We start from the raw sequence: 13038 nt of genomic DNA, 5'->3' as shown, positions 1-13038 counted from the left end.
AAAGATATTTTGTGTTATTTATGCTCAGTTAAACTTTTTAAATAAAATTATAGGTAAAATGAATATTTGCGAATTGGTAATCTTATTAAGACATAAACTAAGATTTGGATTTAGACAGAACCCTTGCTGTATCACAAGAAATATAAAAAGGGGAAAGTAAGCTTTACCATAAAGCAAATTCCAAATTAATTCAGGGGTATAAAAAATCTTATCATTGATTCAGCAAAAAAAAAAAAAAAAAAAAAAGGAAGTTAGAAAAAAAATTACATTTTTTAACTAGTCTACCGGATTGTCTTATAAATACTCGTGGCTTTTAAATGCTCTCCACTCTTTTGTATAGTGGATAGCTAATTACAAATATTCTGCAGTCCGGATTAAAGAAAATGGAATAAAATATTCATCACTGACTAACTAAATTTTCAAAATCAGTGATTATAGATTATATTCCTTAAGAATTTAGATGATAGAGAACTCATACACTTCACTTTGTAAATCTATCATCGTCTTGCTATATTTTAATATATAGAATCATTGTCATGCTATTGATTAAAAATATCCCTATTTGTTATAAGCAATGTTGATTTTTATTATTCCTCTCAGGTTTCTTGCGTCACTGTTAGTGGTTTTGGGAACGCATGATCTTGCCGAGACTTTCGATAACAAAGCATCAATAATAAGAAATGTGAAAAGAATGGTGGTTCACCGTCACTATAATGCACAAACATTTGAAAATGACTTGGCCTTACTAGAAATGGAAGCTCCAGTGGAATTTTTGCCATACGTTGTCCCAATCTGTTTACCTCATCGTAATGAAGATTTTACTGGAAAAATGGCATTTGTTACTGGGTGGGGTAAACTCACTGCCGGTAAGTAATTTTGAACTTGATTCTTGCTACGAAAAATATTATCTATCAATAAGTAATTGGACACTTGTGATAAAAGAGATAAACACACATTATTCGTATTCAATAGTTGGTGGACCTTCCACCAGTGACAATTACAACCTTAACATTCTTGGACATGCTTTTCACAAGTGTTTGGATAATGGAAAGTAGTATTTTCTTCCACTTGGCTTGGAGAAGACATTTAAATTCTTTCACACATTTTGGACGGTTGCTGCACTTCTTAATTCGATGATCCAACTCATCCCAGAGGTTTTCTATAGGATTCAAGTCTGGACTCTGGGGTGAACCGACTGGACTGGTCTAATCATTGTCATCATACTAGTCCATAGTGGACCTCGCAAAAGGACAAGTGACGTTGTCAGCCCAGAAATAACAATGATCCATCCAGAAAAACTCCCACAGTGTAGGAAGCGCATTGTTTTCTAAAATAGTGGAGTAGGTGTCGGCATTGAACTCACCATGAATTGGAATCAAGCGTCCCTGTCAAAACCCCGAGGACCATCCCCAGTCCATAATTCCACCTTCACCAATCTTTATTATAGGCACAATATATTCTGGCAAAAGGCGTTCTCAATGGTTATACCAAACCCAGACCCTGCCATCAAACTGGTAGAGATTGAGCCTTAATTTGTAACTCTAGAAAAACTGTTTCTACTCATCTACGGTTCAATTTCGACTTTAACCTTGCACCAATTCAACCTAGCAGCACGGTTGGATTTTGTTTTCAAATCCTTATAGGCGGGAGCACGGCCATGGAAACTAAGCAAATATTCTTCCTTGAGGATGGTATTTATGGAAACAATAAACTCGGATGCTTATTGGAACTCCTGGAGTATGTGGACCATTGGTTTCGTGTGGGTTTTCCGAATTTCTTTGGACAGCACTCGTGGGTCTACCGGGTCGAAGCACATTCCGACAATCACCATTCACTTCTTAATCACAAAAGCCACTATCGATTTTGGATTGTGTAACTCACTAAATATGTCCCTTAAAGGTCGGCCATTTCTATCATGTCCGACAGCTCTGAATTTCATGGCATCTTGCATGCGATTAATGCCAATGCTGTTTTCTACACGATATTTAAGTAATATCCTCATTTGAATGGATGTCCAAATACTTATTGGTAGATAATTTATGTTTCCAAACAGATGCATGGTGGTGATTCTCATGCATACATACATGTTTAGGAATTAAACTCAATAAACAGATAAGTCTGATTATTATTGTCCTAATTGAATATTCTTAATCATAGACGTTCATGTTATTATTAATAACCAAACGATGGATACGAGAATTAAACAACTTTGAATTTTAAAAATACTTTTATTTCTCTCGATTTGAAAATTGAGCATCGTAAATTATCCATTAAAACTTTTTACTGATATGAATTGAAAAATGATTTATAATTAACATTATATGAATTCGCAAATAATTTTGCTTCCTTCTTTAGGAGGAGATGTACCAAATATTTTGCAAGAAGTTCAAGTGCCAATCGTTACAAATGGAGAATGCCAAAGAATGTTCTATCAAGCAGGACATCAAAAAGCAATTCGAAGCAACTTTGTATGTGCTGGATACACAAATGGAGGACAGGATTCCTGCGAGGTGACAGTTTAAATAATTTGCTTCGTAATGAACATTTAAAATGATTTATAAAATACAAATTATAATAGTACCTTAAAAAATAATAATTTCTAAGGAAATTATGTGAATGGCCAATTTTATAAGCCTTCTAAAAGAAATATGGATTCTCATATACATATGTTTCAGCCATTTTGAGTATCTGATGTGAAAAACATGCAACTGTGCATTTAATAAAGGCAATTTTATCCTTTAAAAATTATTTTTGAAGAGTTTTAAATAGCATTTATTTCTATGTTTGACAGTTAAAAGATTTCTGTTCTGAGTGTTTAAAATTAGAAACAAGAAAACTTTTAAAAATCTAATGAAACGTGACAATTTAACAAAACAGAACAAAACTGAGAGTAAATGTTTACTTATAAAGCTACAAGGGAGTCATTTTACAGTCGTAGAAAGTGATTGGGTCTGCTTCCGAACTAAATTCATTCGATGCTGGCATGCGTAAGTGCCTGGCTAAACTTTCATTTATGGCTGACTCTGATCTCTCAGTATCTGTTTTTCCATATTTCTTGAGAAAACGAACTAATTAATTTACGGGATATGAGTCCCGGAGATTACTAGGACATTAATTGGTAGGTTTTCAGCCAAAATGTTGAGACATTTGTTTCTGGTAGTTCTTGAATAAAATTATTTTTCTTGCATGATGATACTGTTTGAGGTTAACTGCATACTAAAATTAACTTTATATAAAGCATATTTCAAAGCTATAATTTAGAACTTTTCATTAAACACAAACAGAGGCCGTATAAGTATAAAAATCAAGATGATGATGACAAAATAATAGTTTTTAATTTTTCTTAATATCAACAAAAAAAATGATAACATTGAACTGTTCTCTTGCAGTTTGACAACCTGTCAAATAGTCTCTCGCTATCTAAAAGTTTCAGAAAAGTAGTTTTATTTAAAGTAAAACTATACCTGCAACACTTCCCTCTACGTTTACATACAACTACTACCATCACCACCAAAGGGCTTTAAAATTTTCAATAACATTTAACATCAAGAGTGAGGTGGTATGGTGAAAAAGTTCAACATGATGAGTACCAGTTAATGACGATTTATTTTGCTAGAAAACACAGACGAAACGTAAACAGAACAGCAACAGCACAAAGCGCCATAAAAGAACTCGCTGGGGACTTCGCTGAACTACTCACTTTATCTCAACTGAGTTCCCATTTACTTTCTATTGAATCAAATCCACTCAAAGCTATATATAACTTATCCTCAGAATATTTGTTTGTTTTTGGTCTCACAGGCTTATTTAATTTTACTTGGATTTGAGCGCACCCATTCTGGCTAACTTTCTTTCAAATTTATCTTCCAACATTGTTAAAGTATCAGTACTTTCTATATTACTGTCTAATTCTTCTATTACATGAATAAAATCTAATTTATACTTAAAAAATTGAAATTGGTAAAATCCTATTTTGTATTCCGATCTCCTTTACTCCAAACATAGTTTAAATGACGATTTCACGTTTCATTTAAAATTGAGGAAAGTTTTTCCAACCTGAAGTGGTAAATTTCTTGACTTTCGCAACACCTTTTCAAAACCATGGCAAAACAGAAGCCATGCCATGCCATGTTGAAATTTACACAGTGCTCGGTATTTATTCGAATCCTAGACAAGATCCCCGATTGTGTGTAGGATAGAATAATAACGACAAATGAATTTAACCCTTTGCCCTAGGAAAAGTAATTCGATTCACAATTATTCACCTAACACAAATACTTGTTTATTGTTCTGAAAAATTAATATATATAATTGTTTTAGTTGAATTTCCCTGAAAAATTAATCTACATCTTTTTACCAGTCTGTAGACGTTTTTAGTAATCAAAACTGAAAAATAAATAATTGAAACGTCAAAATGATGCAAAGTCTTGAATGGTGAATGTAAAGGATTGAATATCCAAAAGATTTAATTAAAGGTGATATATCAGAAAAGAAATTATAGATAAAGGTTTTACAAGGAATATACCTGACACTTTCTTTTTCGATTGCTGTACCAATTGAATTAATACATCCTTTTCCATATTCATTAAAATTTTCACTTGAAACTTTAATAATTGGATCGGAATATAAACCATAAGAAACACTTCTTATGGTAAGAGTTCTGTGACCTGGATTGTACATAAATATAATGCAGAAATGCAAGGAAAAGAATTCCCTAAAATTCCATATAACTTGAAAAGGTTCACTTTAGAAATGATCAAGTTAAGTATTTCAGGAGTGATTTTAAAGATAAAAATATGACTGAAGAAAATAATAATTAACTGCCTTATTATCCATTAAAATGACTTACCAAAAAGGAAAAGGATTCAGTATTTATGATAGAGACTTCGAAGAACATTTTTTAAGGTAAATGCTCATGGATGTGATGTAAAGTATTTAATGTCATCTTTAAAACCTGCATGACTTTCAATACTTCTGCAACTTAGCGGTGAAACAGTATCTTGCCGAATTTGCAATTTATAAAATCAGTAAGGTATCTCATTCTAGATTATGCTAAACATTTTATGAAAACTTTATTGATCAACCGAATTTCATTTCGATCAGTGAGACATCTAATTCCAACTAAGTAATCAGCTGTAATCGTTTTATGAAAACTTTATTGATCAACCGGGTTTCGTTTTCGAGTGACATCACAGAAATTTATGCACATTACATACCTTTCCATACAAATGTTTACTCAACTATGCATTCTGTGATCAGATATTTTACAAAAAAATATTTGTTGTTGGCATCTGAATTATGAATAGACATTCGTCTAATATAAATTTTCAAAAATTCTATCTATTTTTCCTGTGTTTCAAAATTTTTTTCCTGAAGACTGCAAATTAAGAACTACCATCAAATTTCAGAATTCGTTATAAGCTGTAAACAACCAATTGAAGTTTAGGTCTGTTACGTCATATTAGTTAACCACATGCTGATCACAGAATCTTAAAATGAAAGAAGATGGTAAACTACTTATAATGCAACATTTATTTTTCAAAAACGGTTGCAGTTGAAATTTTTCTGTGACATTTTGAAAAGATAACTTAATATTAAAATCCAGAAATGGCTTCTAATTACGCACAATTATGTATGTGTTGATTTCAGTATTTACTGAAGTTCAGTGTATTGTTTAATTGTATTTAGCATGAAGGCTTAATGTGAACTATTAATTTTCAACAACAATATCATCCTTGCATATGGTGTAATAAAGTACATGGATTTACCATGTTTTAAATCATATGCATATCAAAAAAATCAATTTATGCTCACTTGATGCATGGCATGTATTACCAATTTCATTTTAGAATTCAATAATCGTCTTCCAGCATGAGGTTATTGTACAGCTTAACACAATGCGCATTTTGAAGTTAGATAAGATGCGCAACTGTAACGCTACATGAATTTACTCCATTCTCTTAAAATTGCATAGAGAAATCATTTCTTTCATATAAAATTTAACCCTTCTTTGCATCTTTTTGTGAAATAAATCAGGGTGATATAATTCATACTCTAGATTAAAGGGAAGATGTTAAAAAAATCCTAGCATAAATATAAAATAATTTAAAAAAATAGTATGATGGAAATATCCATCATCATGCAAATTTACATGTTAAGCTCAGTACAAAATCTTCATTGTCCCTCTCTTCTAAATGTCTCCACTCAATATCGCTTTTATTGGTAAACAAATCTGAGATTATTTATTAAAAAATGTTCAATAAATCTCACGTTTCTTTCAATCACAACAAACAATGGAATGACAAGTTCAAATCCGCTATAATGATTGTGACATTTTTAACAGCTACGTATTTAATTACGCACTAATCGTTAAAAAAGTTGCCAGCAGCAACCAATTTACAATGCAACTGTTTTGAGTACAATTTTTTGTTCACTAAACGTTATGATGGAAATTTCCATCATCATGCAAAGAAGGGTTAAGCGTCTTATTTGTTTTGAAATTTAAAATATTTATTGATCATTGATCTAATAAAGCTTTATATTTTCCAGGGGGATTCTGGAGGCCCGCTTATGGTTCAGAGAGAAGACACACGTTGGGTATTAGTCGGAACGGTATCTCATGGGATAGGATGTGCTGACCCAAACTTGCCAGGAGTTTATATGCGAATGTCTTCTTACAGACCTTGGATTGATTCCATTATTTATAAATAAATCACAGGAGAGAAATGTTGCTCTGTATTAGAGAGCAGAACTATGGTGCCTATTGTGTTTCGAAAAAAAAAAAAAAGTGTTGTATCACAATTTGGAAATGAACTCTAAAAAGGAGAGAAAATTTGTCATACAAGCAATATTTTTATAGATCTTGCATGTCAGTGTTTATAACTGCCATATACTGTATATTTATACTAAAATGTTTTAAAAACGGTTCGAGTAAAAATATGAATTAAAAATATTTTCAATATTAAAAGGAACCCCAATCTATGTTTAAAGGGAATGAATGCAATCATATAGCTGTTAGATGGGTTTTTTTCAACTTTAAATAAATTCTGACAATTGTAAAATAGATGTGTTTTTGACTGTTGTGTTCTAGTAATCCTTGAAAATGTATTATATATGTGTTATTTCATTGAACAGAAATCTTATTTATTTATTTATGAACTGAGTTATAACAATAAATTTTATAATAATAAATGAAATTGATTTTTTCCCATTATTTTAATCCATTTTTTGACATAATAGTATATCAAAACTTACAGGCAAACCTAAATGTTTAATAACTGTAAGGTTTTTTTTTTTTTTTTTTTTTTTTACCATTGAATATGCTTATTATAATACTAAATAAATTTTTCTTGATTCATAGAAAACCTTACAAGTATTCTTAAAATATAATAATTAACATTGCTTCCAACAACCATGCAAAGATTTAATTTTAATAAGCATACTAACCTTTGTATGAATATCGCAAGTTAAGTAAGAAAATCTTAACCACCAATTTTTTTATAAAATCAACCTGAAAGTTTAAAAAATTAATTATAAACGCTTTCGTTCTTTCTCTTTAAAGAACATAAATGATGCTGTAGTTGCTTATCCTCTAAAGATCTGACATATGCTCCAGTAGGTTTTTGACCCCCAAGAAATCTATAATAATATGGAAATAGTATGTTAAGTCTCCCTTGGAATGTCCGGTGCAACCCAGAGTGTAATCCGGTGTTGCTGGATAGTCACAGCATCTTTTACAAATGGGATGGATTTTTCTACCACTTTCAAAAGAAAGGCACTTAAGGTGGCCACTTTTTAGTCTAGTCAGAGCAGTCTGGGAGATATTTGATTACCAGCAGAGTGTCAGAGGATGTTCCCGCGTACCATTGGTGCGCTGGTGGAATTAAATTGAGTTTAGATCTTTCATTTGAGTATAGTTCTTGATAAGTAAGCAAACAGCCAGTGGCCGTTTCATTCTCACTACCCTCTTTGGTCAATCTGTCAGCGACTTAAAATAAATTATTCTAAATAAGAGTGCAGATTATTTTGCGTTTTTAAAGAGAACTCTTTAAGGACATTTTTCAATACACTATTTTAAAGATATTATTGTCTCTTGCTTTTTAAGTAAGTATAATACTTAAAAACATCTCAAAATCGGTAACTTCTTTTCTCCAATAACAGGAATTTGAATCGATGACACCAGAACAATAATATTTCCAATCATTACTCCATATATTTCTAAGGTCTGAAGAACATTTTAATTGGGCATTTATTCCAAATAGAACAAGTAATGTTCAGTATCAGAAATTATCAAAAAAAAATTATTTCGGTGATGAACACTGACTAGTAAATAAAATATCGAAATTAAAATATTTGTTTTTAATTACGCATATACATCAGAATGAATGAATTCCATCAAACAAAATTCACAGTTACAGGTATCACATACTATGGAAATAAAATGAAAAAGGGAATTTCATAGTCATAATTCAGAAAAAGGGCTCAAAAACTTTTGCCATCCAGGAGAAATAGATATTCATTTATTCAGACAAAACTCTGAGACTAGAGAGTAGTTTTAAAAGCGACGATTAAACAGATCATAATTTCAGTGCAAAGTACATAGCTATCTTATTACATATATGAACTTTTATTTAATATTTTAAATATGAAATAGAAGAATAAATTCGCAGCAAGCAAAATAATGTTTTAAACTGGATTTTTAAAAAATGAAAAAAAAAATTTGCATTCGTAAAACACAAAACATTCATGTTTAAATCACGTTTCGGTTAAATTCCATGCTCAATTTTCTCTAATATTTAATATCAAGTCTTTGAGAATCAACTACTAAATTAAGAGACTTGCGCGACATATCCCATATAGTAATTTAATATATCATAATATGATTCAATTCCACATTCAGATGTGCCTTTTTTTCCCTTATATTTAACCTTAAGTATTTCTTTTAGCACCCAGGGGAACTCTAATCATGCAGCTATAAGGACACAACAATTTTTTAGATTTCATTATTGAAAGAATTAATAATTTTAAAAATTGATGTTTGATAAAAGAAACGAATTTATTTTGATATCTTCTATAAAATTTACAAAAACACTCTTATAAATCAACTTTTAAAAATGAATGAATAAAACTTACAATTATATTAATTCTGCTCAGAATTAAATCAAGCACTTAAGAAATAGTCTCATTATCAATAATATTCTTGCACCAGTTTATGAATCTTGAAGACGTAATCAAAGAATTGTTAATTAGAGTGATTCGTTTAGGGGGGAAACAGTACCCTTTCGTTTTATTGGCCGATACTGTCGGCAGAAAATTCTAAATTTCTTTTACGCGAATGGCAATGAATTCATTTGATGATGAAGCATAAATATATTTTACTGAAATATTCTACTTATTTTGTCTCCATTTAATTTTTATAATAAATGACAAATTTGTTTTGTCACTATTATATTTCAGCTTACCAAGTCGTTCAGCTGTTAGCACTTCTATCCACTCCTGCGAAAACAGTTTCAAAATATCTTGAAAAATTAATGTTTATCAAAAATGACTCTGGAATCAGGAAGTAGTGTTTCAACTACCTTCATGAATCAAGAGTTCATTCCTATTTTTATTCAAGAAAATAGTCTAAAAGATTATTTTCTCTGTTTCTCTCTGCTTTATTACCAATTATTATAAATGAATTCCCATCCTTGACGATTTTTTGACGTTATATACTACTTAAACGAGCTTAAATACAGAGGTATACAATTATCTTTATTTTTCTTGAAAGATTTACTTACAGTATTTGAAGAAATTTCCTGTAACTAAGTTAGAATTTCGAATCCTGTAGTAACTGGTAGAGTTGAAATCTAAAATTGGAGTAATCCACGCCTGAAGAATTGCCAGACATTACAAGCCATTTAAAAGTGGAAAAGAAGGTAAAATCTAATGAAATCTTTAAGAAACACTGTAAATTTGAAAAGTACCGATTATTCAACAACGAATGGAACTAGATACAAGCGCCATTCTTTATCGAAAATTCAAGTGAATAAAGTTTTCATAACATATTTTTATGAAATGTTTCAAAAATTTAATAGCTATTTTCTGTTACCATAATCGATTATTTAAATTCGAAGACGCAAGATTTGTAAATTCATAAATTCCCTCAGACCTGTGTTTTTCAGATGCTGATTATTTCTGTAGATTACTTAACAAAATTCCTTTTTTGTTTCTTTCTATTTTATTTTATTCTCAATTCACAGATCAAAATATTTCATTCAAAAAATATTATTCTTGAAATTATAGTCAGTAATCATGATAAAGTTTTATAAGCAACAAGGATACTGAAAGTGATTCTACAAATAAAATCTTTAAGAACGATCTATTTATTTGAAAAAAATTATTCTAAATTTTCATAATTGCCATCATATCTATGTGTATGCGTGTGTGCGTGCGTGTGCATGATATACATCTAAAAATAAATTCATACCAATAGCAGGATATATAACTTTCTTAAACTAATGCGGATATCTGAGTTAAAATTGTTCTGTTAAATATATAATTATCATCCATAATCACTAAAATTCAATTAATTTAATCAAATCACTTTTCTCTGCTTAAAAAAGAAATTATCATCCGCGATAAATTTGAGAACAAGCCTCATTAATAAGTATGATTTATCATTATTAGTATAATCATATCACATCTCAAACCCTTCGCTTATCAGATTGTGTTCAATATTCACAAAATAAATAAAAATTCTTTTCAACTATCATAATAAACAATAAAATTAAAGTATAGGTATTTAAAATATACATGCAGTCAATCTTCTTTCTTTATATCGTAATTCAAAATCATTTGAAAAAAATTCCATGTATATAAATTTTGATATTCAGAAATGAGTATTACAAATTTTCACCATTTTCTTACTTGAAATTTTTATGCTTAATAATTATTTAGATTATAGAAAAAATAATTATTAGAAATTCATTTCAAGAAATGTTAAAATAACAGGACTTTTCAAAATTGTTTATGCCATATTTGACGAAATTCATAATGTTCTTTTTTTTTTCCATCTCGCTTTCCATGTTTTTTACTAACCTGGATTTCTATTTCCCTAGATTTTCGCTTAGGAAAAATCTAAATCTCAATTCAATTTAAAATAAAAATTTTGCACCAAGTTGGGAAAGGGATTCGAATAGTAGAAGTTAAGCATAACCTTTAAATTCCGACAAATACTCACTGCTTTTTAGTAAACGACTTTCATTTATAGTAAGAATGGGTGAAACAATTTTTGATCTGATTTAATGAATATTCTTATTATGAACAGCCAAATATCACTTTTTGGCTGCTAATTAAAATTATATATAATTATATAATAATATATATTTAATTTGTTATATAATTAATATAAATTTTTTGTTTCGATTTTTGTTAATTATATAGAAATATTTCACACACAAAAGCTGTTTTTCTATTGAAAGTCCAGGGTTAATTTCGATATTATCTCACTCTCCTTTTTGATTTAGGGAAAGAATTCCTCTCTATTGTTCTCGATTTAGATCAACATTATTATTAATTAAAAGTTCAGTTTAATTTATTAACATTATAATTTAAAAGTTCAGTTTGTGTTAATAATTGCAGATTATTATCAATACCAACCGCTATTATTATTAATATTAACCGATTAACTGAATTTTTTGTAACATATATGCTCTTTCATAAATATTAATAGAAATCGTAAGCATTGCAGTTCGCTACGATGATAACTTAATTTTTAAAATTTATGAACCTGTACTATTTGCTATCCCGATCCTTTATTTTTATTATTAATTCGAATTTCTGTCGAGTCTAGAAAACCCTATGAATAATTACAGATTTTAAATGATTTATTGTAAATATATAAATATAAGCTTGTGCCGACTGATTTCAAAAGCTATATAGATGGATCACATTTATGGACTATTGAAATCCTATTTATTAAATTACGTTGCGAATATAATATGTATGTGGCGCCATCTATAAGCAGAAGTCTAAAATAACCCTTTCTTATTGCTTTAAAATATCGTCGATAGACCAAGTCAAAAGAGAAAAAAGAATGAGTTAAAAGATAAGTTGTTTTAAAATGCCCGCTGTTTAATAGAAAAATTTATGCATATCAAAATATGTGTAGGACATAATGCATGCTGTATATATATTGATATGCAAAATCTTTTAAGTTCGAGTCATTCCCTTTTTCTAGTTTGAAAGTTTCAAGACCCAAAAAATAGGGCGCTGGGAAAATTAAGCATTTGTAAATTTCACCATATATTGAAAAATAGGATACAATAAGCTGGTGCAGAAAAATTAAAATCAATTTTGCAGCTTTATGGCTTTTGATAGAATAAACCAAAACAGATAAAAGCATACCATAGGATTTGTCGGTTTTTTTTCTTTTTTTTTTTTTTTTTTTTTTTTTCTTCTTTAACGCTATATATCATTAATAAACATTTGCTTTCCAATAGAAATTATATTTTTCGAAGGATTATGAATATGATAAAATTCGATTCAAGCTTTCTGAGACCCATTGCTGTTATATCCAATCTGTTTCATTTTTTTAAAGTGCACCTTACTGATTTCAATATCTTTACAAAACTAAGAAACACAATTCCCTAAAAATGTTTCATAAAACTTTGCCTTAGAATCATCTGTATCATTCGCGCAAAAAAAATATCAATTAAATATTTTGACTCTCTATCTTTACTGCATACACTTGGAAGTAAGAAATGAAATCCATAATACAATTTTACACATATGGTCGATCGTCACCGTTAAAAGAAATAGTTTCAAAAAAGAAGGTGAAAAAAAGCTAGCACACAATTAAATACATATTAGTATCTTATGCTAACAATTAGATGCGCACAGTACTTCGGAATTTTCAGAGTTCAAATTGCATTCAACATTCACCTCCTCCCTCGACCCGCCTTCCGTCGATAGTCTTTCTAGAGCAATGGTAGAGCAGATAGTTACTGAATGACTTGGAAAGGTTTTTTATAGTTAATGTTATTCCAAAAATTGAGG

General features: G+C 29.7%; 1 protein-coding gene across 8 annotated transcripts in view; it reads left to right on the top strand.

Moving 5' to 3' along the window:
- LOC129960164 (uncharacterized) overlaps positions 1 to 7157 on the top strand; it is a 155795-nt gene extending 148638 nt beyond the window's left edge. For all 8 annotated transcript variants that reach the window (XM_056073362.1, XM_056073360.1, XM_056073357.1 and 5 more), the window contains 3 exons: positions 601 to 866; positions 2356 to 2510; positions 6550 to 7157. In XM_056073362.1, coding sequence (XP_055929337.1) covers positions 601 to 866; positions 2356 to 2510; positions 6550 to 6711 — 583 coding nt within the window. In that variant the 3' untranslated portion in view covers positions 6712 to 7157. The remainder of the gene's footprint in view (positions 1 to 600; positions 867 to 2355; positions 2511 to 6549) is intronic.
- Positions 7158 to 13038: the final 5881 nt, after the last annotated feature.

The sequence above is a fragment of the Argiope bruennichi genome, chromosome X2, assembly GCF_947563725.1.
Source record: "Argiope bruennichi chromosome X2, qqArgBrue1.1, whole genome shotgun sequence".
In the NCBI taxonomy this organism is placed as follows: Eukaryota; Metazoa; Arthropoda; class Arachnida; order Araneae; family Araneidae; genus Argiope; species Argiope bruennichi.
Note: the sequence above shows the minus strand (reverse complement) of the source record. Positions and strands in the feature narration are given on the sequence as shown.